Genomic DNA, 25968 nt, shown 5'->3' on the forward strand with positions numbered 1-25968 from the left:
CAAATGGAAATGGTTCTTTTAAAAGATCTTGGAGTGGGAAGGAGAGAAAATACAAGATCAAAAGAAGTGTTCCAGAAAGATCACAGCTGTTGTTCTGCACCAGACAAACTGTTTGCACAGAACATTAGCAATTGTGCAGAGGCAGCAAGCAGGGCTGTGGTTTTATGGCTGATGAAGGGAGATGCTTTGCATGATGGCTCAGTAGCTGTTAACAGTCTGGGAGGTGGAATTGCTGGCGTTGTTATATGTGAGCAGGGATCTACCCAGGAAAAGAGCCTCCTTCCGTAGATACCACTGTATACCAGAAGTCTTGTAAGGATAACAAATTGCTTCCATGACTCCGTGAAGTGAAAAATACTCCTTTTCTATAGCTGTTCACGCTCTGTTCTCTCTGTAGAGCTTGTTTTAGGCTAAAGATGAAATCAAGGCAAAACTTACTGAAGAATGAAAAGCTGCGCTCAAAGCTATCATAATTAAAAGATGTGGTATGTTACATTATGCAGTCAACAGGAGGAGGCAGTAAATAAAATGCGGATTCTGAAAGAGTGGTAGCCTGATTTGTAAGACAGTTCTATATGTAGAAAGGGAAAGCAAGAAGAAACCTGTTTTCCCTGATGCTGCATGATAATTCCAATTGCATACTTACTCTTCTTCTCATTTAAGTGCTTTAATATACATTTATTTCTCATAAGCAAAGGAAGAGAGAATTGGCAGAAATGATACGTGTCTATCCTAGAAAAGGAGAACACAACAGATAATACAGTGTCCTCACATGAAAAGCCTACGGTTGTAGAAGTTATTTTTCATGACCATTCATACAAAAACTTTCAAAGTGTTTCTGTGGCTTTTTGGGTTTAAAGGGACACAACACATAAGAAAAATGAAATTTCCTTTAATGCAGAAATTCGAGTCTTCCCCATGCAACACAAAGCATTTCCAAAGCAATGTGCTTTAAATTAAAACCCAATACATTTCAGCACAAAATATCTTTTCAGGAGAAGTGTTGCCAAGTCCATCTCCCAAGCAACTTAGCCCCTCATGATGCTGTTTTTATACAGGAAAGGGCTTTTCCTGACTGGTTCTATTATTTTGCATCGGTACCTCCAGGATGTATCTTTCCTGCTTCTTTCTAGGCTGATTATTCCTGCTTGAACAGGAATGGATGTACATTGGCCATACAGTGGCAAGCTATTTGTTATGCCAATGTGTAGTTACATAAACTTCTCAGCAAATTTTTGAACACCGCTGCCAAAGCCAGGAGCAAATATGTTGATAGTGAAGCATCCCCATTACCAAAACAAAATCTGAAGAATACTCCACCCTTCCTATTATATACAGCCATTGTTTAAGAACATAAACAATCCTAGCAGCAGAGACCAGGGTACAGAGGAAACACCCAAGCACGCAACCAAAGAGTTGCATGCCCTCTCTTGTCTGGTGAACATTTCAAGGCTTTTCCTTGTGCTGTGGAAACCTGAGTGAAGAAGGAAAATTAACCTGTTTCTATTAATTTATGGGTGAGTTTACCCAGATGATCTGCACCATCGCTTCTCATAAAGCCCATTTTTTTTAGAGTGAGTTGGGCTGCTCTAAAACAGCCCTTTGATCCTTCTGGAGATGTAGGCAGCAAAGCATCTGCATGTGGTATAAACCACTCAGTCTGTGGCAGTTATAGCTCTCCAAGCAGGCAGGGAGGACCGAGGGAAATTTCAGTCAAAAGTCTGAGGAATTTAGACAGGCATCTTTAGAGTCATAGCTTTGGGCATGTGTTCCTAAATTCCCAGCCTCACCCCAGAGAAGACCACCTCCCTTCGTGAAGACCACCCAAATTTTAGCAGTGTCTTTTGCTCTCTCCAGCCTGTGAAAGTACTTCCCCCTTTGCCCCATCTATAAACATGAAATTTACCAACTTTTAGACTGATTTGGCCAAAACAACAACAACAACAAGACAAGTTATTTTTGAAGAGAAAAATAATGTTTACCTTCTTGAGCAAGGAGGTCAAATGAAGAACACAACAGCTGAGCTCTGGAGCACCTTCCTGTGTATACTCTATTTTAAATTTCTTCCACTTTCTTGTGGGAAAATTCAGTCTCTAGCCAATTGTTGATAAAGGCTGCACGTTGTAATTTCATGCAAATGTCATCCTTCAGTTTCCTGCAGAAGACCAGGAAACCTATATCTAGCAATGTGCTAACAGCATTTCGCTCAAAGCTGCCCAACTAGTTTGACAGGAGGCATCCTGGCAACATCTCCTGACTGCAAAGCCAAGTCGCCCTTAGCTGGAGAACAGCATTAACACTGGAGATCCATGGCTGTGGTGCTGTGTGTAGTTCCTTTTGAATTTGGTGGTGTCAGGACTTGAACACTGGGGTGTGCAGGGTTCTTGCTAGGATTTAGAGATCCCTTGTTTGGGGCTGAGCTTGCTTGCAGAAATAGAGCAAATGAATAGGAAATGCATGAGCTTTATGTTGCCTACAGGTAGTAGGCACGCATTCAGGTACAGAGCCAGCTTTCTGTGAGTGGAAGGATTTTAATTAGAGAGAGGAAGAAGTATTTCCTTGATCTGTAACAGGAATCCCCACCCAGGGGGTATTCTTTTAAATCACTGGAGCTAAGAATAGGAGTCCAAGAGAGGCTGATCACATGGGGTTATGTCCCCAACATGCAGTGAGATGCAAAGAAAGAGATGGGAAGCACAAATCTGCACACAGTATCAGATCTCCTCAGTAATATTTTCCTTCTTTTCACTTTTTTTCTGTTCCATTTGGATTCGCTTTGTTGTTTGCTTTTCCTTTCTGCATATTTCTTCAGACTTCTTAGTCATTTGTTCCTGCCTCTTTATCTTTTTCTTTCTTTCTGCCTATTGCCTTTCCCATTCCATTCTCCATTTTTTCTTCTGCTGCTTTTGTGAGTCCTAGCCACTTTTCAGTGCCATTTTTGAATACCTTTCACTGCTTTCGTTCTTCCAAACTCTGTGCTTTCTCCCTCCCTTTTACACTGACGTCGTTCCTCCACTCATTTCTTTGATTTGCTCTCTATATCTCCTTAGAGCTTCTTTGCAATCTGTTTCACTGCTTTGCCTCAGAACATTATACCGTATGTGCAAATTCTGACCCTTCTAAGGCCGTTAGGATGGAATCATAGAATTGTAGAGGTTGGAAGGGACCTCTGGAGATTACTGAGTTCAACTCACTCCTACAGAAGCTCCCTAGAGTAGGTTGCACAGGAAAGCATCCAGGCAGGTTTTGAATATTTCCAGAGAAGGAGACTCCACAACCTCTCCGGGCAGCCTGTTCCAGTCCTCTGTTACCCTCAAAGTAGAGAAGTACTTCCTCTTGTTGGTGTTGAATTTTCGCCCATTTCCTGTCACAGGATACCAAAAGGAGCCTGGCCCTATTCACTTGGCTTCTGCCCTTTAAGTATTTGTAATCACTGATATGATCCCCCTTCAGCCTTATCTTCTCCAGTCTGGAAAACCCAAGGTTTCTCAGTCTTTTCTCACAAGGGAGATGCTACAGGACCCCAGGCATCTTTGTGGCCCTCTGCTGGACTCTCTCTCCAGTAGCTCCCTGACTTTTTTGAACTGAGGAGCCCAGAAATGGACACAGTACTCCAGATGTGGCTTCACCAGAACAGAGAGGGAGGATCACCTTCCTCAACCTGCTGACCACATTCTTCTTAATGCACCCCAGGATACCATTGGCCTTCTGGGCCACAAAGGTACACTGCTGGCTCATGGCCAACCTGTTGCCCGCCAGACCACCGAGGTTCTTTTCCACAGAGCTCCTCACCAGCAGCTCAGCCCCTAACCTGTACTGGTACCTGCAGTCACTCCTCCCCAGGTGTAGGACTCTACACTTGCACATGTAACATACCTAAGGCTCAAAACCGCACTGCTTTTCCAGCCAGGCCAATTGCCTGTATGTGGCATTTTTCAAGTTTCAAAACCAGCTGCTCATCTCCAAAACCAATTCCTGCTACTGCAAAGCATTTAGATGTACCAGTTCTCTTCTACAAAATGCTGGGAGCAGGAAGTGGGCAATGACTATGCAGCTAAGCAAGTTATGAGATGGCTAGACTGCATAACACTGCAGTTTGCAACTGCCTGCAAAAGCCAGCCATGGCTTGCTTTTTTCCATCAGGCCAGTTACCCATCATTGGATAGTAATGCTGTGTTGAAAGGTGAGGTGGGGTTGCTTGGTGATCTGAGCAAGTCCTCACCTATGCTCACTTTCTCCGTCACAGCCAACGCCTTTGAGTACAAATACATTTCTATATGCAAGCTCCCACACAGGTTTTCCCATGTCCTCCCATGCAGTTTCTTGCCCACAGCCCAGAGGCCAGAATGGGTGGAACAGTACAGTACCCTGTAATGGCATTTCTCACGTTAGCGGGAGCTGTTCTGATATTTTCCTCTCACATGCTGCAAGTTGAATAGGTTTTACATTGGGACTTCTAAATTTCCATAGGACTGGAAGGGTCTAGGAAACAGGGCTAGTACACTCGAGTCCAATTGCTGAATGGAGCAAGGATTATGGCATAACCTTCCTTTTTGGCTGTATGATGTCCATTACACTAAAAGCACGAGGCTGGCCTGCTGGCTTCAAGGGGCTCACAAAGATGGATTACATCACAGCTCTGCCTGCAGCTGTACTTTCTGGCCCTCCATGGGCTATTTGGGCCTATTTGTGTTGTTGCTTGTTTGGTTGCCATCCGCACTTAGCTCCTTCAAACTGGGCTGTGGTATAAGCCTAACACCTTATCTGAAGTCACTTACTAGGTGTTAGTATATTAGATCATCTAAGATACCATTAGTAAAAGCTAAAATTCACGATGATTTAACAAATCAAGACTAAATATTACACTAGTCTGGACTTGCTAGTAGGAAATAAGAATTATTTTCCAAAAGCAGAGAGAAGAAGCAGATATGGAAAATGAACCAGAGCTTTTCATGGCCTTCTGTAAACTGAGGCAACTTCTTATCTGAAATATCAGCTTGCCTTGCATAGTCTTGGGTACCTTTGTGTTAATCAGAAGGTGGAGGCAGACAGGTCTCTGCCGGAGGCAGCATTCCTGTGTGCTTTCATGGGATAGCCCTCCTTGGCAAAGGCACCAAGAAGGAGCTCTCTGGGAACGTACGTGGATGCACTAAGTGTTCTGATCAGCATTTAAATGGAGTATGAGCTGGATTGAATGGCTCCTGCACCGCAATATTTTCATGATCTAGAAAATCTGAGAGTGATATCTCAGCTTTTCTCCTTCAATAAGTCTTATCCAGGCAGAAAAAGAGAGATGAGGCAGTCTAACAGAGATTTTCATCAGTCTAGCAGACCAGCACAGCAGTAGCAATGAAGTATGATATGGCTTGCTGGATACCTGCAATTACTAGACCACAAGTCAGTGCTGAAACACAGAGAAACTGCACAGACTGTAGGCAACCAGTCCTCCTTGCCTATGTACAGACTGCCCAGCTGCTCATCGGCTGCCAACCCCACGTGCAATGCCCAGACCAATGGGAGAACCAGGGGACACCGCAGTGATGACAGCTCTGAATAACTCCAACCGCAGCCTCCAAAACAGATCAGACAATGATGGGACACATAAAACATTTTCCAGACACTCATTTATCACTGAAGCTATTGAGCTAGTAAAGGTCTTTGCAGGCTGTCTCCTCTCAGACAGTATGAAATTAAGTCTTACATATAGCATTCTTCTATCTATGTATCAGAGTGCCTGATGAAGAGCAGCAGAGACCCCCAGATGCCTGCAGGGACTCATCTCTTGTTGGTTTTGGTGAGTTAGTCCCCTCATTGCCTTCAAAGATGTGAACCAATGTATCCACTAACTGTCTGATATTAAGATAAGTCAGAGAGCATTAGAGACTCACAGAGGGAAGACAACTGGTGAAACCCTGAACGTTTGTGACTGAAGGCTACATGTGGGTTGGGAACGCCAAGAATCAAAACAGAACTCTCTCCAAATCCATAATAGCCACTGTGCTGTTCTCTGCTATGAGAAGAAAGGAATATGTATTAAGGGTTGTATGTTCCCATTTAGAAATCTCTAGGTTCTTTCAGATCTGAAGAACCAAGGGGAATACTCAGTTAAAATGGCCCCTTCTTTGAAGATATATAATTGAACTCACTCTATATATTGACCAAATAGTACTATACTCCTTAATTGTCAGCTATTATCGTGCGGTCCAAAAGGGCAATTCAGTCACAGATTTAATTTCTTCATATATTTATTTTAACTGTGTCCTGAATGAATCTACCAATTTCTGTTCCTATCCCCTCTTGGAAGCTGAGTGAAGGAGAACAGACTGACACTGGATGTGCTACAGACATTTGACACAGGTTTTGTAGTGCTTTATTCTGAACAGTAATTAGGTAAATCAGTACTGAACATATGCAGCAGGCAGTCTTTAGATAGAAAGGAAAACTAATTACCATAATTTCATATGGAATTTGGAGACTTCTAATTACAGTGTTAATCTCACTCAAGTCAAAGCCTTTATTTCTTTCTTGAATCCCAGAGGTCAGGTAGACGTGTGGAGCCTCCTTAATGCTGAATCCAGAAGTGACAGAAAATCTGTATCTGAAGAGTGTGGCATTTTCAATATTAATCCAAGTGATTTCTATCCTAGAACTGCACAGCCTTCTTTTTCTCAGGATATATACAACAGAGTTCCTCTCAGCTGCAGTGAACTGGTCACCTCTGCCATGTCTGAAGGAGAATGAGTGAAAAAATCCCACACAGTAGAGTGCAACCTCCCCAACCTACAAACTGAGGTAGCACACACTGAAGAGTCTTCTGGGTGTTTTATTATTGCCTCTTGCATCCATATTGCAGCTGCTGTTTCACAGATGCAAACTCTGAGTTGTTCAGCTGCACTGTTTCACCGTGCATTAGCAGGGTCCAGCAGGGCACCCTGGATCACCAGACTATAGCCAAGTACAAGAGGAGGGCTATCACACCACATGTCCACATTTTCCCCCTTTAGGCAGTGAGTATGAGTCTCAAGGGAAGGTGTTTTGGATATGAAACAGGAATGCAGCTCTTTCCCCCAGAGCCTCTTCCAGCTCCTAGTCTTTCAAAAACAGATTCTCTGTTCATTTTGTTTTGGAAAAAGATGTCACAGAGGAACAAAATATTCTCGTGGATGAGGATGGAATACTTCTTAGTCAAATATCATGTGTTCTGCACAGTGGGAATCCTTCAGCTTAAGGGGATTAAATAAAAGGAAATAAACTAGTTCTGCTGCATATGTAGAGTATATTGTATTACCCTGTTGATATATGAACCTCTTAGAATTCCTTTCAAAGGTGATAGTCAGGACACCAAGCTTTACAGGAACATGCATCACCATAAATTTATGGTTTTTTTCATAATTAATATTCTCTGCTTATGGGGAACAGAATCTGCCTGAAAGAATCACATTGCGAGTTTTGTTGTGCCTAAACAAAAAGATAAACGGATGGTCAGCTTTAAATTCATCTTTGTGTTGCAGAATCCGATATCCTGGTACCTCTAGAGACTCTCCACCCTGTTCATTTACTTCCAAGGAGACTTTATGAATGATCTTTGACAAAACCACACCTTTGGTTTCACACATCTCAGAGAAATCTGATGCACTCTCATTAAAGACATTTGTCATGCCGAGGCTTTCCAGGAGTGGCTTCAGGTCATAATCGCCTTCCACACTAAACTTTGGAAGAAATACATTCACTTTGGTGTTGGCCATCATGCTGGGATTGGTCCACTGTAATAATGTCTCAGGGGTGAGTGCCTTTTCCAGCTGAGGACATAAAGAACAAAGGAAATTAATGTGCAGTCCAGAGAAAGTGGGAACAAAAAGACCATTTCTGAACTCATCAGTCCTATCAAACCCCAAAAAAACAAAGTCCAAAAGACAACTTTTGCTTGTAGCATTCAGAGTTAACTTACACTCTCAGTTATATTGATATAATGATTATTTAACCTATAGAGTAGACTTCCAGAGAAACTCCACTAAATGTGCATACTCTGATTACTGGTTCTTCACAAGCGTTTGCTATGTAATCAGCTCAACAACCCAATGAAGGAATTCAAGGAAGACAGTCCCTACCCAAGCTACCCACAGCTAACCGACACAGCTGTGCATGGAAAGCATCATCTCAGTACTGTTTTTTTCTCTCACCTTTTCCAGGCCAGTCGTTTCATCTTCAATGTCTTTGGGAAGCAGAATGAGCATGCTTATATGTTTGTTAAGGCATGGAAGTTCAAGGATTGCAACATTCAACTCTTTCACATAACCCAGGCAAAAAGTAGCTTCCAGATTCATCATTTGCACTGGCTTAGTTTCAGTCTGCAAAACACAAGAGGAGACAATCTAGCACTCCTTTTAATTCACAGAGAAGATGAGAGAGGAAACTTTGCAAGCTTGCATGAAAGTGGTACATTGATTACCATCATGGAATTTGTTGGCTTCTGTAAGTAACGATATTAGCTGTAAGACTCTGCTAGTGAAAGCTGTTGGTACTTTAAGGGGAGCAGTTTTCATGTGACAAGGTGTACTTAATACAATATACTGGGGATGTGCTTTAAAGGAAAGAATTACCTACTATCGGTGACCTTTAGTGCTTGTTTCACCAACAGCTTCAAACTAGCAACGTAACAAGAAAACCAGCTCAGGTACTTTTGCCACAGCACATAGGTTTTGACAGAGAGTCTAAGAATGCCATAGTAGTAACAAATATTTTTCACTTGCTCTCATTGAAATTTCCTTAGCACAAAATTGGCAAACATTCATCTGAGTAGAAGGTGTACTCTATTTTATTTCAGGACGTACCTTGTTGACTTTAAAAGGACATTCCTTGATCTCTGCTTCTGGGAACTTCTTCATCCAGTTTGTGACAAAATAAGCTGCATTAACTAGGAGGATCTGAGTCTGGTCACTTACACTGTCCTCATTCAGAATATTCTCCATTTTGCCTGTGAAGATGGTTAAGCTGGTCATTAATACAGTAAATTATCAACATATGTGTTGTTTTCACAGAACATGGAAACACTGTACTGAATTAAAATATTTCTGCCCTGCACCTCACAGATAGCAGTTTTAATTATAAAGGGAAATCCCCAAATAGAAGCATTTAGTTCCTTAGCTGCAGCTCCATGTTTAAAGTGGAATTTGGGATCAAGACAGATCTTCCAAGTGACATTTTTACTCGGTTTACATAAAACAGAATAAAAAATATGTCTACTGCTTTTCTTTAGTACTTTAAAGAAGGTACTGAAACTTCAGCGAAATTCAGCAGGTAGAACTGAAAAAAATATTTCTCATTTGGAGAGCAAGACTTCACGGGAAGTTCCAGTTTAGCTTCTACTCACTTTTGGAGTGATACATAAGAATAAAATAACCCGAATAAGAAATGCCGCTAACCATCTAATTACAGTTCATAACCAAATAGTGCCATGGATTTCAAAAAGAGAACATAATTCTTTCCCTTGCTTTATTTTGTGTCTGTCCAAACACTGTCATGAGGCACTGAATCCACAGTGTTGTAGATTTTAGTCTTCATTCATGCACAAATCACACAGGCAGCGCAAAGTACTTCCCTGTGGGCACCTGTGTCACCTCGGGATGGAGCAGATGTAACTCAGGCACCCATATTTTCATATGTGTACCACATGAGGGCAATAGGCAGCAACCAACCCTGGAGCTACCTATGGACAGCATGTACATGAGCTCTGCCTTGGGCACTGCGTACCAGACCTCTACCCTGCACAGACTGGGCAGGTTCTGCCTGGGAGCCTTGATGGTCACTGAGAGGCACTTCTTGTGACTTAGTGGCTCAGTGGTACTGCAGGAAAAGTGCTGCAGAACTATTGCCACGGGAGTGTTTCCAAGTAAGAAACACATGTCCACCTGTGGTCAAAATCAGCTGTGCTGCTGAGATGAGCTACTAATTAACAGCCTGAAATTCAGAGTTCAGCACATACTCTCCATTAGAGAACGGGGCCAGGATTTGATGTATTGATGTCAGATGTTTGTGAAGCTCTGCAGCCAGGAGCCAAACTTTCCCAATGAAAACAAATGAGATGCTTTGCCAAAGGCTAATGTAAGGTCTGCCTCCAGAAATGCCACAGTAGTAAAGTAAATGATTTAAAAACATGCTAACACAGCTAATCCTCATGAATCCAAATAATAGGTGCAGTCCCTTTGCTTTCACTGTATATTTACTTCTAAAAGCAATAGTTAGGAGATGTCATGAAGACAAAGACATCATTCTTCAAAGAGGTAATCAGCATCCCCGAGGTTAGGCCCTACTCACCATCAGTTAGCTCTGAGAGAGATTTGTTGATCTTCTGCCGTGTTTCCTCAGTTTTTTCCTTGAACTCCACTAGTTCCAGCTCTGATGGAAAAGGCCTCTTTGTGGAGTTAACAAAGTCCTGAAAGACACAAGGTACCAAAGCTAACCTTCCTTAGATGTTCTTCACTAGATGACTCTCCACACGGCCTACAAAACCAGTATCCCAAGCTTCATTACGGTGTAGGCAGAGAGTATATTACAAAGGACAGCTAATAAGTTACAGCAGGTGACAGCCAGGACACGCAGCCGCATTCAGCAGATTGCTCCCAAGACTGTCTTCAATACAGTTATACTGGCTGCTAAAGTACCTTTCGTACTGCAGGAGTGAACATGTTGCCTGAGTTTGAAAGGATAAAGTGGCCTTCAGTCTACACCTGGGCAAAAGAAAGGGATGAGACAAAGGCCACAGGCTGCTCACAGTGTGCCTATCCTTGTCAGGTGAGATGCTCACTGCTGTGGATGGGGCCAAAAAGCAGGCAACCTGATTATAACACCATTCAAGCAGGCTGTGAGTCTTCTGAAACATCACTTCTAGGCTGAAGTTGCCCTTGCTTGGGGCCCTATTCAAAGGCAACTCTGATAAAACAAACACAACATTTTTCTCAGTTGTTTGCAAGGTCCTTAAGTTTCATGGCCAAACAACACTTTCCTCACTTGTGTTGTTTGAATAACCAGGCTTGTGCCTCCTCAGTTAGATTAAGAAAACTACTCTTTATGCAGTAATTACTTGGGTGTGTGGACTAGACACACTTGCACCACCATCTTTATTTAAAATCCTTCCCAGTCATACTTATATTGCAAAGCCCTTGATGTGGCATAGAAGTCATATTGCATTCAAAACCTACTGCGCCTACTGACCTAAAACATATTAATGAAAGAATTGCAACTCTAGCAGTGGCTGCATTGCTTGGGGTCAAGCAGAACAATCATCCTCCTACAAACTCTTATTATGCTGTTCATCATCTGAGTCTAGTCAAGTAAAAGCTAATAGTGAGAGAACGTATTTTGAATAACATTGAAGTCTGGTTGGTCGAGCAATTCAAGCACTTTTCTGCAGTACTTACTGTGGTAGGGCTGAGCGACTTGTCTACAAAGAGCCGCTTGACCATTTTCAGTGCAAAGAAAGAGGTGAGTTTGGAAACATCTGCAGTTACCGTTTGAAACCCAAAAGAAACATCTTTGACGTCTTGTAAATGGAGCACCTGATAATGAACAAGATAAAATACTGAGCACCTTTCTTTTTATTATCTAAAAACTCATAGCATCATAGTATCATTAAGGTTGGAAATGACCTCTGGGATGATCTAGTCCAACTGTCAACCCACCACCACTGTGCCCGCTAAACCATATCCCACAGTGCCACATGTACACAGTTCTTGAACAGCTCCTTGGGTAGCCTGTTCCAATACCTCACTTTCAGAAAAAGAAAAATTTCCTCATATCCAACCTGAACCTCCTCCAGTTCAACTTGAGGCCATGGCCTCTCATTCTACTAATACTACCTGGGAGAAGAGGTCAGCCCCGAGCTCACCACAGCCTCCTCTCATGCAGTTGTAGACAGGGATAAGGTCTCCCCTGAGCCTCTCCTTCTCCAGACTGAACAATCCCAGTTTTCTCAGCTGCTCTCCTGTAAGATCTGTGTTCCAGACCCTTCACAGCTTTGTTGTCCTTCTCTGGACATGCTCCAGGCCTAACAGCTTGGCAATAAATAATGCTGTTTGTGACCAGAGCTTTGACTTTTTTGTATTCAAGCTAACAACACGACTTCTCACTCTTATTTATTACTAAAAAAAAAAATAATTTATTTGACATCCCCACATAAATCTAAAAACTTGATCCTATCAAAACTTTAACCAAATGTGTTTCCTTCCTGTGAGCAGTCCAAAGAATTCCATAGAGCTGTTCATACTAGCAAAGTGATTTAGTGAACTACATATCTGCAGCGTGGAGTCATGCTTTTATCAAACTCACATTCTTGTCCAAAAATCTGTAGTTTAGAGGCCAGATAAATAAATGTTCCGGTTAGTTTCCTTTCTGGAAGTGGGTTACTTCTTTAAAAACTGCTTACCATATGGCAAGGTTTTCTGATTATTGACACATGACGTCATGTGGTATTTCAGTAGAAATCAGTCAGATAAGCAGGTGAGCTTTGGCAGACAGAACGTAAGTTAGAGGTAAGGCTGCTGACCCACCTCCCAGCTCCGGGAAATCACATGCCCAGTTCCAGGATATTCTAGCATGACCTAAACCTCTCTGCTTTTAGGTGCCTGCCTGTTGCAAGGTCTCTGAGAGTGCATGTTCCATTAAAAACAGCCTGCCCAACCCTTCTCATCTTTCCCAACCAGCATCAGTGACCTCCTTTTCCCTTTCAGCCTCACTCCTGCTCTTTCTCCCTGAACACACCATGTCTTTACAGGCACAGTAAATTACCTTGAGAAATGTGAAACATAAGTGCACTTGTGTAACAGAACCCTATTTGTGGATGTGGATGTTCACTTACTGTGGGACGGTTCAATGCAAATTGCAGGCACAAGTGAAAGTGAAATTAAGCACAGGTTAATGTTTTAAGCTCTTCCATTGCAAAGACAGTGCTTGAACTTTGAAATGACAAGGAAGCTTTGGGGTGTCATTTAAACTAGAAATAAGATCTAAAAATCATTTTTATTTTTTTTTTTTAAATAATCCTATTTGGGAAAACACCCAGCAGGCCTTTGTGGATATACCACTTTGTTTCTGTGCAAATAGACTCATTGCAATCTGTAGGATGAGCAGAGGCACCAGAGGCTGTGCTCCAGCAATGTGCCGTCAGGGAAACCAAAGGTACAAGGAGGAACTGCTAAACGAAGAAAAATGTATTCAAATACATGGAATGCCCCTGAGAGCCAGGTGATAATCAGCATATAAATGCATGCTGAATTTGCTTCTCATTCACCTCTAGGTAACTGCTGAGACTGTGGGCACTGGAATAAAAAGAGGCTGTGTAAATCCTGGCTCTCACAGAGGCAGTCGTGCAGCCTCTCACTGCCACAGAGCAACCTTGATAAACTCATTGCACCATCACCATGATGCTGCTTCGTGGTGCTGTAAAACCCTTGAGCATCTAGAGCTATTTGCAAGGCAAACCACTACTCAAGCTGAGCTGCCTCCTACTGCATTATCTTCCTCTTAGCTGTATGGCAGGAGAAAGGGGAAATGGCACAGACAGAACTGCTAAAATTACTTGGTAATGGCAAAATTATTTCCAGTCCTGTTAAGCTTAGGCAGTCCTGAATAATCACTAAACAATTATCCAGAAAATGCAGTGATTTCAGCAGTCACCTTCAGCCACAATCAGCATTCCTGCTGAAAGGAGACAAGGCCTTAATGCAACTGCTGAGGACTCTGCCATGTCCCCATCGACCTTGTAAATGCTTGAGAAAGCTTTTTTCCCTATGCCAGTGATTTTCAGCCTCTTTGGTTGTGTGGAGCCATAGATTGGGGAAATATTCTGGAATTTTGGATGGACAGTTTTCTGCCTGGCTTACAAGGGAACCAGAATTCCTGTACAGCATTAAGAGGAATAAATAGGAAAGCCACCTCTGATAATTTTGCAGCTACATAGCAGGATGCCGACAGCTCACCTTTTTCATTTGGTCTGCAGTGTCACCCTTTGTAGCTTTATATGCCAGAGCCAAAGATGTGGAGGTACACAGTGGGGCAAACACAATATTGGCTGTTCTGTCCTTCTCGCATAGCTTTTTGAACATATCAACAGCAAAGGCAGTGTTTGCTAGTTGCAGAGCATCCATCGTCATCCTGAAACAGAAAAGGATAGAGATGACCCACAGAGTGAGCTCCTGTTGCAGTGAGGCTGGCAGGTCACTGATTTCCTTGCTGAAGGAGGCTGGACACCAGTATGGGGACTGGGCAGCTTGAACATACGCTGGGAGGCGAGAAAGGCCTGACCAATCCTGCCCAGTCTCAGACACCACCAGCAGCTTTTGAGGAGTCTCTCATCCATGCCCAACCAAGGTAATGCGAGTGGCTCAGTAGAAGCCCTTACCTTCAAGTGACAGCTGGCAGTTCTGCGTGCTACGTAGAGCCAGTATTACCAGACATACGTGGAGAAATCTGGGTTGGTCAGGGTGACCCACACATATTGAATCACATTGGATAACATATGGATTTAATATGTTTTTAATTGATACTCTTCAGATGTGCCAACTTATAAGGTACTTTGCCTATGCTTTGGGCTCTCCTAGTGCTTTGATAGGCTTTTAAAAGTCTCACAATCATCTTTCCTGTCTCTTGCTTCACATCTAATTGTTCATTAAAGCTTTAGCTATGGCACATCCTCTCTCTAAGAGGTGATTCCCTGTTCTCCTTACCCTTGCTAGAACTCTCCAGAAAGCTGTTCGGTCCTGTAGGTTGAGATCATCCTAGAAACTCTAAGTACTTAGCCTCCTACATAAATACTGCTATGTGCCCACTCATCACTTACAATGATGACTGCAAATATTTTCCTAGCAGTTCAGAGTAACTGCAATTGCCGTAGGGCTGTTAGCTGATCTATGCAGTCAGGAATGGAAAAGGTGGTGCCAAACGACAGATGTTCTGGACCACGTTCTGGGAATGACACGGAATATTCGATCTTCCAGACTGCTTTCATAGATCTAAAACTGCACTTCGGTGTAACTCCATTTGTGTAGATTAAAGACAACAAAGGGAAACCACAGAATTTCAGTCAATATCGCATCGAGCTTAAGAGCAGCACGAATATGGAAGACGGTAACTCCTTTGGCACAGTGAGTTTGACTCTCTTCTATCCCCAGAATCACGTGTCCCTAAAGAAGGGGAGAGGCAATCTGATAAATGGGTGCTCAGCAGCTCTGTCTATTGAAAGAGACAGAAGGAAAAGGAAAAGATGAATACTGCAAGGGACTTCAAAAGAGAAAGACTTCCAACAGAACTCAAAAACTTTCTTCAACATGTTCCCTGCCCAGGAAAAAAAATGGCAAAATATTGGAACTTATATGGCATGGCAAGGTGATTTTAACAGTTCTGTTCTTATCCAGACATCTATTTGCAATAACGTTTCAGGCTCTGACACAGAAGACGCAAACAGGAAAGTCTGTAGCATTATCTGAAGCATTACCTCGGTGAGAGGTTTGCTGATCTTCCAAGAAGCACCTTAAGGACAGAGATTACTCTCAAATGCCTACTTAATAATGCAGTCTTAAACATTTACCTAGTTCATACCTTTTGCATTCTAGGTTGCATCAGATGAGTAAAGATCTCACCAGATGACAGCAGTTAGGTAAGAGAAGACAGGAAAGGGAAGAGGGGACATGTGGGCAGGGAACTGTCTCCAGAGCAAGGACACCTGCTTCTGACCGCTCACTCTCATCCCTGTTTGGAATGGTGTTTTGAATGACAAAAATCTGCACTGAAGAGCATGTGTCATACTGTCCAAACTTGGCTGAACATCAGACATCAATGTATCGAGATGCTATGGCAGTTTTGGTAGTTGAGAGTAGAGATTTCCAAAATAATCTGTGATATTCACACGTTTTTATAGGAGTAACAGAACAGGGGGGTATTTTTTTGCTGCAACACAGCTGAGAAAACTTTGATTTCCATGTAAGATCTGTTTGATTAGAAAAGGCCTTCACGTCTTTGTTTTCATTAACTTACATAGGTATATGTTCTATATATTTAGTAAGGCACCTGGCTTAATTTTAGCTAGAAGACGCTGTACAAAAGGTTACTGAAATATATTGCATAATCTAATTAAGTGAAAAAGGATAATGGCATAAAATCAAGACTTTTTAAATCCAAATTTGAAAAACATGCTTACCCAGCAGTGTGCCCTCACACAGTGCTCTGACTGTTGGTATCAGCAACAAAATATTTCCTAATTGCCTCCGAACGCAAAGAAAGCAATTCATCTTGAGGAGGAAAAAAAATTAAATATACAGCACCAGAGAAAGTTATCCCCAAATAAAAATGAAAAGAAGGATGTTTACAACATGTAAAGGATCCCTGTAAGATGCTTTTCAAGCAGAATGGGTCTGTCCATCTCCCTTGACACTGGCAGTGTCCCAAGATGCTTGGTAATGAAGCTTACCCTGGGAGATCCCATTTTACAGTGTCAGCAGGAATCAAGCTGGTGTCAGAGTGAGGTTTGGGAAGTGTTCTCAGAGTTTTTCTGGGTGTAAAAGTGAGAACTCAGTGCCAGTCAGCACTACAAGCATCATTCCTGTGTCACTCCTGTGGTCACAACTTCTCACATATAAAAGCAACTAATTACCAGAAAAGTCAAGCTTGCTAGAAACGATGGACTCCGCATACATCAAAGGAGGAGGGAGCTTTGGGCAAAATGGTGGCAAAAGACAGTGAAAACAAATAAGAAGACCTGGGACTGCTGCTGAGGGAGTCACTTGGAACAACAGGTCAAAGGAGCACATGTGAAATCATCCTTTAAAATGCCTTTCTGCACTCGCTCAACACAGACACGCACTTCTGTGCACCTTACACAAACTGCTCTGAACAGGATGCCTGCCTTATTTTTCCCTTTGAACTCATTCTCTTTAAGGGCACTTTAAGGTCCACGAGCACACAATCCATATGCATACTTTCTCTGTCTGAAGTAGAAATGGAAGAAATGAGCAAGTACCAACTTCCCAGGCATTTCATACTGGGGAGACCGTGGAAAATTACCCAAGGAACCAAGAATGTGTCATTCAACATCTACCACTCTCGTGAAGATAAACAACACGCATAATCTCACAATGCCAGAATGATGTGTGCAGTCTACCTGAAAAATATTTCATTTGCTAGCGGAGTAAAATATCCTTCTTCAGTTAGGGCTGCCCTGATGCTATTTTGACTTCCAAATCTTCCTTACCGCCTAAGAAAATATATGCAATCATAATAACTTCAAAACATTTCACGTTCCTTTCTGTCTTCATGCCAGAAATGCAATCCTGCCTTTCTAACATCAGCATTTTCAGTCGTATTGGCAAATGACCTACAGTGATATTAAAATGTGCATGTGCTACCTGTGCTTCACTCTCCTGGGTGGCAAAATATTCAGAGCAAGGAAATAAATTGTGAAATTTTGCAAACTTAAATGATGCTCTTCTTCCTTACACCAGTGGAATTATGCACCAGGACGTAGAAATTCTTTTCTGGTACCATTCAAGCTGGATCGTTTTCTGCAAGGTTTCTGTGTTCCTCTTCAGTGAGGAAACCTGGAGGTACTTCGTGGTGAACCTTTTACAGTCCTCCTGTTCACTCAGTAGCTGATGATGCTTCTCAATGCCTTTGTTATGCCAAGAGAATCTATTCCTGGTAGTGGCAAGGCTTATCACTTTCTTTCTTTTAGTGCTGCTACTGATATATTGCACATTCAGAGGATTTTGTTGGGAAAAAAACACCCTCAGTTTCACCCTGCTGTTTCAATAAGGGCTGGATAGCAAAGAATAATCTCTATCTCACCATCTTTTTTAACTGCATCTGATCAGCCTTCTTTTTTAATGCTGCATTCATTAATGACATACAACACATAGGAGCTCACAGCGTTCACATGCTTGAAAGGAATTTACTGCATGAAATATTACGAAGTCTTGAACCTCTTTAAAGCCCTGAGCACCCCAAGCTGTGTCAGTGACCCCACTGCAGCAAGTTCTGGCTGAGTGAGAAGGGCTGAGGCCCCCACTCAAGACGAAAGCCCATGAGGTGCCCACGAGCAGTCCCAGAAACCAGACACAGCTCCTGAGTCAGTAATCACAGGAAACTCTCACACAGGGAGGAGTCAACAAAATTGGAAATGAAATTTCAAGAAGGGCTGCTTGGATTCTGGCTGAATCCCTGCTTTCCCAGGAGAGCAGCAAGTCAGCATTCTGAGAGGCCCGCGGCACGGTGGCACCTTCTAAGCACATGCAGCCTGTGATCCACCCAGCTTTGCTTAAAGCTGTGATGGGGCTACAGAGTTCAAGAAACACGTTCAGATACAGGAGGAAGCTGAGAGGCTCTAGAATCAGTGCAGAAAAAAAATAACTTAAAGGTGTTTAGTAGTATAGGACACTATTTTTGCTTTGTCACTCCTGAATGCAACCAACAGAAACAAAGCTTTGTTTGCTATTTGCTTACTAAGAGAAAAGCTAAATGTAGTTTATCTTCTGAACATTAATCAGGAGAACGGCAACATCTGTGTGGAAACCTGACAAGTCACGTCAGCTGAATGGTAAGCATCATCTGATAAAGCAGAGCAAGTATTTATTTTATTCTTGCCTTTGTTAAAGAGCCCTGAGGAGTGCGCACCCGGGGCAGACCGGGCGGTGGCCATCCAAGCTGGGCTGCTATTGGGGCTGTGCACTAGGGCTACAGCTCATGAGCTGTGAGTGAACACCCTGCAGTCACTTCAGTTTAGATAAACGATATGAAAGAACCCACATGTGGGGCATTCCCCCTCCAAACTAGCTCATTTAACATGACCTTACTGGAGCTCTTGCTTGGATAACACAAAATATAAAGGAACAAAACTCTTGTGAGCCTCTTCCTCCTACTTCTACACAAATGGCAGCTCTCCACCAGGCAGGTTACACAGCTCCATGACAAAGACATGATTTCCTCTGAACAGATGTTTCTCTGAGGAACACACAATATCAGACTGATGCTTTGCTTTAGCGAGATCAGTCAGAGTGTTCATCAGGTTGTGGAAAAAGCACCATCAGCAACACAATTGAGAAAGTCACACCAGGAATTAGAGAGTCTCCACAATACCCTTTATTGTGCCTCAAGAGTCAGTGAATTTTTCCAACCGGATGAGCACACTGAAGATCAAGTAGGTAATTAGTAGACTTAAGTTCTTGTCCTTTGAACTAGCAAGGCTTAGACAAAGCAAACAGAGCAAAGCATACGAACCCATGTGGAAAACAAGAAGAATATTCTTTTGTAAACTTCTCAAACAGTCTACACCTACTTAGAGATATGGAGCATTTTCATGGCATCATATACAGCCTGCTCTTCTGATTCAGGAAAAGCCATTGGGAACAGCCAACAGGTAGTCTAAATATTCTAATAATTCCTAATGTCTTCGCAGTCTCACCTGACAGACCCCACTCACCGTTTGCAACGAATCTTTTCAGGGGTAAGGAATGTAGACGGACAAACACAGCAATGCTGGGACAAAACCAGAATGTTGTAGTCTGAGCAGGCTTTTTTCCACCTTTAGTTTCACATGCTGTCTTTTTGTATGAGCTTCCTTATCCTGCTCACTCTATGCGATTACGTTTCACGGCAGAGATTTTATAACTGTTAGTTAGGCATCAAAGTACCAGAGGAAGAAAAAATGTTGTACTTACTTTGCAAGGGTATAATCCTGGTAAATGAATCAATGAAATGGGTCCAACACGAAGAACTAGAGACCTGTGGCGAAACCTTGCTGAGCAGAAGAGTCTGTTAGCTTGCCTGCTCATTGACACCACTCCCACTTTCCCAGCCCTAATTACGCACACACTCTCGCTTTTTTTTCTTTTTTTTTTTTTTCTTTCCCTTAATCATTCTTCAAGCAACTCCTAAACTGGAGGAGCAGTATGAGTCACACCTGAGTTGTCTTTGCCTGCCTAGCTACTGAACACAACAACATGCTCCAGCAGGAAACAGCAGCCTCGGCACGTTGCCTGCAGCAAGTGCCCTACAATAGGCACCAGACAGGAGGGAGCAAAGACTCTGAAAGAGAGGGTGCAGGAGTGAAGGAGCAACTGAAGGAGCTTCTGAGCAAAACCAGTGCTCCAAGGTACATTGGAATTGCTGTGATTTGTAAAAAATTGTAATTGTGAAAAAGACACACAGGGAAGGCAACCAAAACGTGTGATGGCAACCCAGTACTTTGCATCTGTGTCTGCGTTAAGATAGTGTCTCAGTGTTGTCTTTGTGAGGGTTGTGTGGTGTACTTGGTTGCCTCAAAAGCCCAAGGCCAGAGTGGGGCTCGTGCTCAAAGAGAAATGTCTGCTCACCGTGTTGCTCTCAAGCAGATGATTTCAGCTGGGAGGGTGGAGAAAGCCACAGCTCCTTTCCAGCATCTCCAGAATGGGAACCACTGGGTTCAGGCCTCATTGGCCACATGATTACTGATGAATCCAATGCGGAGGGGGGGGAAGAAAGGGAGAGGGAAAGGTGGTGGTGCAGCCTGACAGTCTTATTTGATTTGAAAAATGCATGCAGCCCTTAGCAAGGAAAAGGTGGCCTACTCTGCTCCACACTGCTTCTCCCATCACGAAGTCTAGCTGCCCACCACACTAACAAGGACTTCCTGGAGTCCAAGTCAACCTTCATGAGGAAACTGCCACCCACAAACACAGCTGCTGTCCACACCTCACCCATGTGCTACAAAAAAAGTAAACGTTATTGAGCTTGCTTTCAAGATTGCTATGCTGGCAAATGAAAGGGCTAGGAAACCAAAGTACGTGTCTTCCCTGACGTGATACCTCCTTGGTGGCAGTGGCAACTGAGGAGTTGTTATCTACTTCTGGAATGACAGTTTTGAGTGTAAATCACACCACAGCTTCCTGATCAGATCCCAGAAATATGTGCTTCCAAAAGACTCATTATTACCCAAAGGAAATCTTATTTTCCTTTCTGCTGTGATGAAGTAGGGTTCAACTTCATTTATTTACCAGACAGTGAACATAAAATTAGTATGCTTTACCATAAGTGAATTCATAACAAACATTAAGGTGTGGATATGTTTAAGCAATTCAAAGAACATCGAGAACAGCTGGCAAAAATGTGTCATCTGGGCAATTATTGTCACATATCTAATTATGCCTTACACTATGAGAGAAATTTTGATAAAAATCTGCAATAATGTTGGCTGCCAGACTCTTCTCAGATGTCTGCAGGTAATCTAGAGCCAAAGGAACAAACTTTCCTTCAGGCCCAAGTCTACTAAAGACGGCCCTCTGTGAAGTGGTTCAGGAGCTTCTGGATGCACACTGGTGGGGAGTGGCTGACAACTCAACTGCCTTGACAGAGATAGCACAGGTCACCACCTTCACCTCCTATCACCATCACCAGCTCCATCACCATGTAGGCTGGAAATACAAATACAAGGGGGTGCACTGGTTACTTCTAAAAGCTGAGCAGGGAAAGGTGAAAGAACTCTACATTACAAAGCTGAAGGTGTGTGAACATTACTGCGCTCCACTCTGTAACTTCTCTTTGATAGCTGAGGTCTGGCATTTTGTAGGCTTACAGAACTCCTCTGCCTGACCCAGCTGCTGCTGAGAAATGACTGATTTCTGATCATAGTGCCATGAGAGAAATAACCAATTGCCATGCTTCAAAGAAAGGAGTCCACACGGGCTCCTGTAACTGAGTGGCTCACAGGGCAGTCCTGCTTCCCCAGAGAATGGATATTTGGGGTTAATTTACAGTTGGAGATAATGTTGAAATAATATTAGGTGTCACATATAGAGACAAATAACATCCTAAAGTCATTTTATGTATATGTTATATGTATCTTCACATTAGTATTTATGGGAGTGCCTGTCACTTACCTGGATCTTACTTATGGCCCAACCAGGAAGAAGCAGTAAAGCAAAAGATGCTGACTTGAAAAGCAGAAGATGCTGAGCCTTAGGTACTTGAGGTTTGCAAGGGACAAGCACTGGAGCTTGGCTTCCCAGTTCATCTTCCTCAGTCTGACTGAATGACATCTAACTAACTGCATCAGCTTGTGCATCTCCTGCATTTACCTGTCACCGAATTAGTCTTGCTTGGTTTGACCTCCAAGAATTTTCAACACACACATATTGCAACCTGTATTTTAATCAAGTTAAAAAGATAGCAGAATGAAGAGCAGGATTTTTCTTTACTAGATAATAATAATAATAATAATAATAATAATAATAATAATAATAAAAAAAAAATCAAAGCTGTTTTAAAGCTCCCTGTGAGTTGGACATCTCCTGTCATGATGCTGTCTCTGAAAAAAGACAGAGGCAAAACAACATAGGAACAAGGGATGTGCAAAGTGAAACACCGTCATTATTGCAGTCCAAAGTTGCATAACAAGGACAAGCCACAGTCTTCTGACAAAGCAACAGAGGAGCTTTCATCTTCCTTTTCCAGGTCACCAACATTTTCAGGTCTTCAACAGCCCAAGGGGAAACACAAGTGAAGGCCTTGCTGGGCAACAGAATGCAGCAGCCATCCCCATGTGCCACCACCTGGCCATGTGGTGTGCAGGAGGGATGCAGCCACCTGGTAAGACTCCTGTCATCCTGTCTGCTCTCAGCCCCAGGTCTCGGCTCACCCTGCCACTCCTTCAGGGCGTTGTTGCTACACGCTGCTGAGTGGAAAAGAAAAACAGCTTCCTTCCTCCCACCCCTTGGACAGGCTCGTTTGGGGCAAGGAACGCTCCTGCTGCTCAACACAGTGCTATGAACCAGCTCAGCTCCTTCACAGACTCCAACTGACGGCTGTTGTCTTTTTTTCCTTATTTTATTTCCCTAATGCATTGACACTCAGGACATGTCTGATTGCAGATTTCATGCTTTGGAGACCACACAGGAAATTGGCTACAAGTGGGATGGAACAATGAGCAGAATAAACTGGGGAATGTTTATTATGCTGCCAGTCACAAAAGGTGCAACCCCTTTTGACCTAGCTACGGCTTTTACAGCAAGCCTGAGATCTTGGAGGGAGCCAGTAGCAGGTTATTTGCATGCCTTTATTTCAATACAACAACCTGCTTCCTCAGCACACTTAGAAAAAACAAAGGGTAAAATCACAATGTCTGTCAGTTGGTCTATACAACTGAACTTTCTGTATTCGCTGTGTATCTGTCTAGATCATTATTTAGCAATAGAGAGAAGTCACAGGCAAGAATATTTTCCAGTATATGTCTAGTAAAGGTCAGACTGACAGTTACAAACCACACGATGATTTGCAACTACAATAGCACTTAGAATAATCAAGTGTCATTCTAGGATTATACTGAGAGAGACACAAGCTGAGCAGCGGCAAGCTGACCTCTCTTTTTACCTCTTTCTTCCCAAGGCATCTGCACTGAGATGGATGAGGGATGGTGTCACACAGCAACACACTGCTTCAACACGTCCAGCAAGAACTCAGCCTTCTGCAGACATGTCTGCTGACGTAGAAGTGTGCCTCACCAGTGAATATTTCTAATCAAAGACAGGAAATTAATTCTATTCATTTATTTTATTGAGCCTGTTCTTGTTTGGGATATACATCTCATCAGGAAAATAATAATAATGATAAAACAACTCTGAAATAACAGGCGGCCAAACAGTTGCCAGCTTTCAGTGAGAACAAGGCCTTTAACCTGGAGAACAGGAAATGAAAGATGAAATGAAAGTGCTGGAATCAGAACATTTGGCATCTGACCTTTTCCCTAAAGACATTGCTCCCAACTCTTAGCACTGGGCATAACTGGCCTTGGTATGGCACAGATAAATCAGATACAGAGAGACAGTGCTTTGGATTAATCACTTCCCACTGAAGCATCCAGTCCTTCCAGGAAGACAGTATTGTGAACCCCCACACATGTGCACTGTGGTTCAGAGCTCCTTCTCACAAGGACAGGGACAACACTGTTCTTCCTTCCTCACTGGTGCCCATAGTGACTGCACCAGGTTCCTTTTGCCAGGCTGTGACTAGGGCTCAAAACAACCCACACGATGCTTGTCTCAGAAAAAAACCCAAACATGCTTAGGTTTGTCACCTTTCCTCAATTATTTTAATTCAGGGATACTTTCAAACCTTTGTTTGCCCTGAAGTTTCAGGGCCTGGTGTGCTTCTCTCTAGTACTGTTCATGTGAACAGAGTTGCCTTATTAAAAGCATATTACCACTGCAGTACATTTATTGAAGATGCTTCCTCTACATAGCCACACCATACTGTGCTTGATTATAGATCTGGTTAGCTCCTAGCTGAGCGTAGGTGTGATTTTCGAATTATCAGGGGCTCACCTACCAAAAGAAAGCCTGCATGGGGGTAGGATTGCTCACGTAAGCAATGTGGAAACTTTGAAGAGAGAGTAGATCACATTGGCAGAAGTGCTTTTCCCATGAGTAGCAGAGAGACCAAGCAGACCTCTCCCTCTAACTCTGAACTGGTTTCAGATCGGAGCAGTAGGAACTGACATGTCCAGCGATTACATGGCCTTTGCTGCCCACAGCAGCAGGCCTGGGCCCTGACACACAGCCTCCCTTCCAGCTCTGGGTTTGCATTATGCCCTTGAGTGCCTCCTTACTATGTGCAGAGGAGGGAGGTGTGAGAACTGGGGATTTCTTTCCCCTCTTGCTTTTATCCAGTGTCATCAGTAGATGAGTCACTTTCTCCTGTAATCCAGGTAGTTATGAAGTGTCTGGGTGATTAATGTGGGTGAGGGCACACACCTTCCCAGAGTTCTTCAGCATAGATTCACAGCATGAATATATGCATATTAAAGGACAATAAAAGCTTAGAGTCAATATTTGCTGAAATAGACACTGGAAATGGGTCTGCCTCCATGGTCTGAATTTTCTCCAGCTGTGTATTTTCAGGGGAGGATGGAGCTTTTCTTGTCCCTGAATGCAACTAAGACGAGGAACAAACATGTTAATTCTTGCTTCTTCAGTTGGTATTTGGCAGATCTGCTAAAGGCAACAAAATCAGTGTACATTCTGCATTACTCGAAGTAAAACACCCTACAGTGTCGCTGTCTCACCAGTCACTTATAAAAGTTATACCTGCAAACCCATCTTGACATCCAGATGTAAATCTTAACAAACAATGGCCCTGAACCTCAGCTAATGTAAACTGATTAGCACCCATGAAAGCAAGTGAGCTATTCCTACATTCAGCAGCTGATTCAGCTCATATCACCACTAACCCAGGATCCCTAGATTTGTGTAACAAAGCACAGAACATATCAGCCCATAAAAAAGGAAAAGTAGGAAAAATTGTGAATGATAAAAAAAATAGCCTATATTTAACAAAAGAAAGTGCTAGGAATTGATAACAGAATGCTTCTTTTTCTCTTTCCCATTACATCTACCCAGGTAATATGTAAGCTACTGAGAAATAGCTTTCGTCATTCTTCTGAGATCTAATGGTCCCATTAAGCTTGATGGGGAAACTCCAGAGGATACTTCATGCATAATCCAGCGAGTTAATAAACTCCACAATAGCGTTAACATTTACATAACAGGCGTAAGTGACTTGGAAAGCTGCAATTAGGTCTATAGGAACTTGTGACAGTGCAAATACCCTTCCGTTTTCCTTTCTTGGGTCAAGATCCAAAGCCCACTGCAAAGATGGCTACCAAATTCGATGGGTTGTGGATAAAAAACAGAAACAGGCTTGTTAGTGAGACAGATATTGGAAGATGTAGACAAAATGTCATACGTGTAGAAGAATTATAGACAGTTTATGATGGAATAATAGCCTGGCTTGAAGAGCTTCCTGCTTAAGATGAAAATTACTCTGGTAAGAGTGGCTAGGATGAAGAGAAAGATAAATGACTTCCTATACAGTTTCTGCTACTTTCCATACAAGAACTAATTAAAAGGCTTAGGGATTAATAAGGATGGGTCTAAGAGGAAAATGCTAACCTGGAAA

General features: G+C 42.8%; 2 protein-coding genes and 1 long non-coding RNA gene across 5 annotated transcripts in view; 1 reads left to right on the forward strand and 2 right to left on the reverse strand.

Annotated features, from left to right (window-relative positions):
• SERPINB12 (serpin family B member 12) overlaps positions 1–2167 on the reverse strand; it is an 11741-nt gene extending 9574 nt beyond the window's left edge. For all 3 annotated transcript variants that reach the window (XM_046928636.1, XM_418985.7, XM_046928635.1), the window contains exon 1: positions 1983–2167. The gene's annotated coding sequence lies outside the window, so the exon portion shown is untranslated. The remainder of the gene's footprint in view (positions 1–1982) is intronic.
• LOC107052628 overlaps positions 1–6779 on the forward strand; it is a 25180-nt gene extending 18401 nt beyond the window's left edge. Inside the window, exon 9 of the long non-coding RNA XR_003073772.3 lies at positions 5730–6779. This is a non-coding gene — a long non-coding RNA (uncharacterized LOC107052628). The remainder of the gene's footprint in view (positions 1–5729) is intronic.
• SERPINB5 (serpin family B member 5) lies at positions 6344–19771 on the reverse strand. Its single transcript, XM_418986.7, has 7 exons — positions 19701–19771; positions 13974–14148; positions 11418–11555; positions 10315–10432; positions 8832–8974; positions 8181–8348; positions 6344–7799 (listed from the first exon to the last, which is right to left on the reverse strand). Exons 2-7 carry the CDS (start codon positions 14145–14147, stop codon positions 7407–7409), a joined length of 1134 nt encoding a protein of 377 aa, XP_418986.3. The 5' UTR covers position 14148; positions 19701–19771; the 3' UTR covers positions 6344–7406.
• Positions 19772–25968: the final 6197 nt, after the last annotated feature.

Source organism: Gallus gallus, chromosome 2 (assembly GCF_016699485.2).
Source record: "Gallus gallus isolate bGalGal1 chromosome 2, bGalGal1.mat.broiler.GRCg7b, whole genome shotgun sequence".
In the NCBI taxonomy this organism is placed as follows: Eukaryota; Metazoa; Chordata; class Aves; order Galliformes; family Phasianidae; genus Gallus; species Gallus gallus.

What these genes read in the sequence shown, in the direction of transcription:
- SERPINB5 (XM_418986.7), bottom strand. Translation starts at nt 14,147, where the DNA reads ATGACGATGGATGCTCTGCAACTAGCAAACACTGCCTTTGCTGTTGAT. An exon ending in GTCCTTTTAAAGTCAACAAG is followed by an intron (nt 8,349 to 8,831) that starts GTACGTCCTGAA and finishes TGTGTTTTGCAG; the next exon opens with ACTGAAACTAAGCCAGTGCA. An exon ending in AAACGACTGGCCTGGAAAAG is followed by an intron (nt 7,800 to 8,180) that starts GTGAGAGAAAAA and finishes TTATGTCCTCAG; the next exon opens with CTGGAAAAGGCACTCACCCC.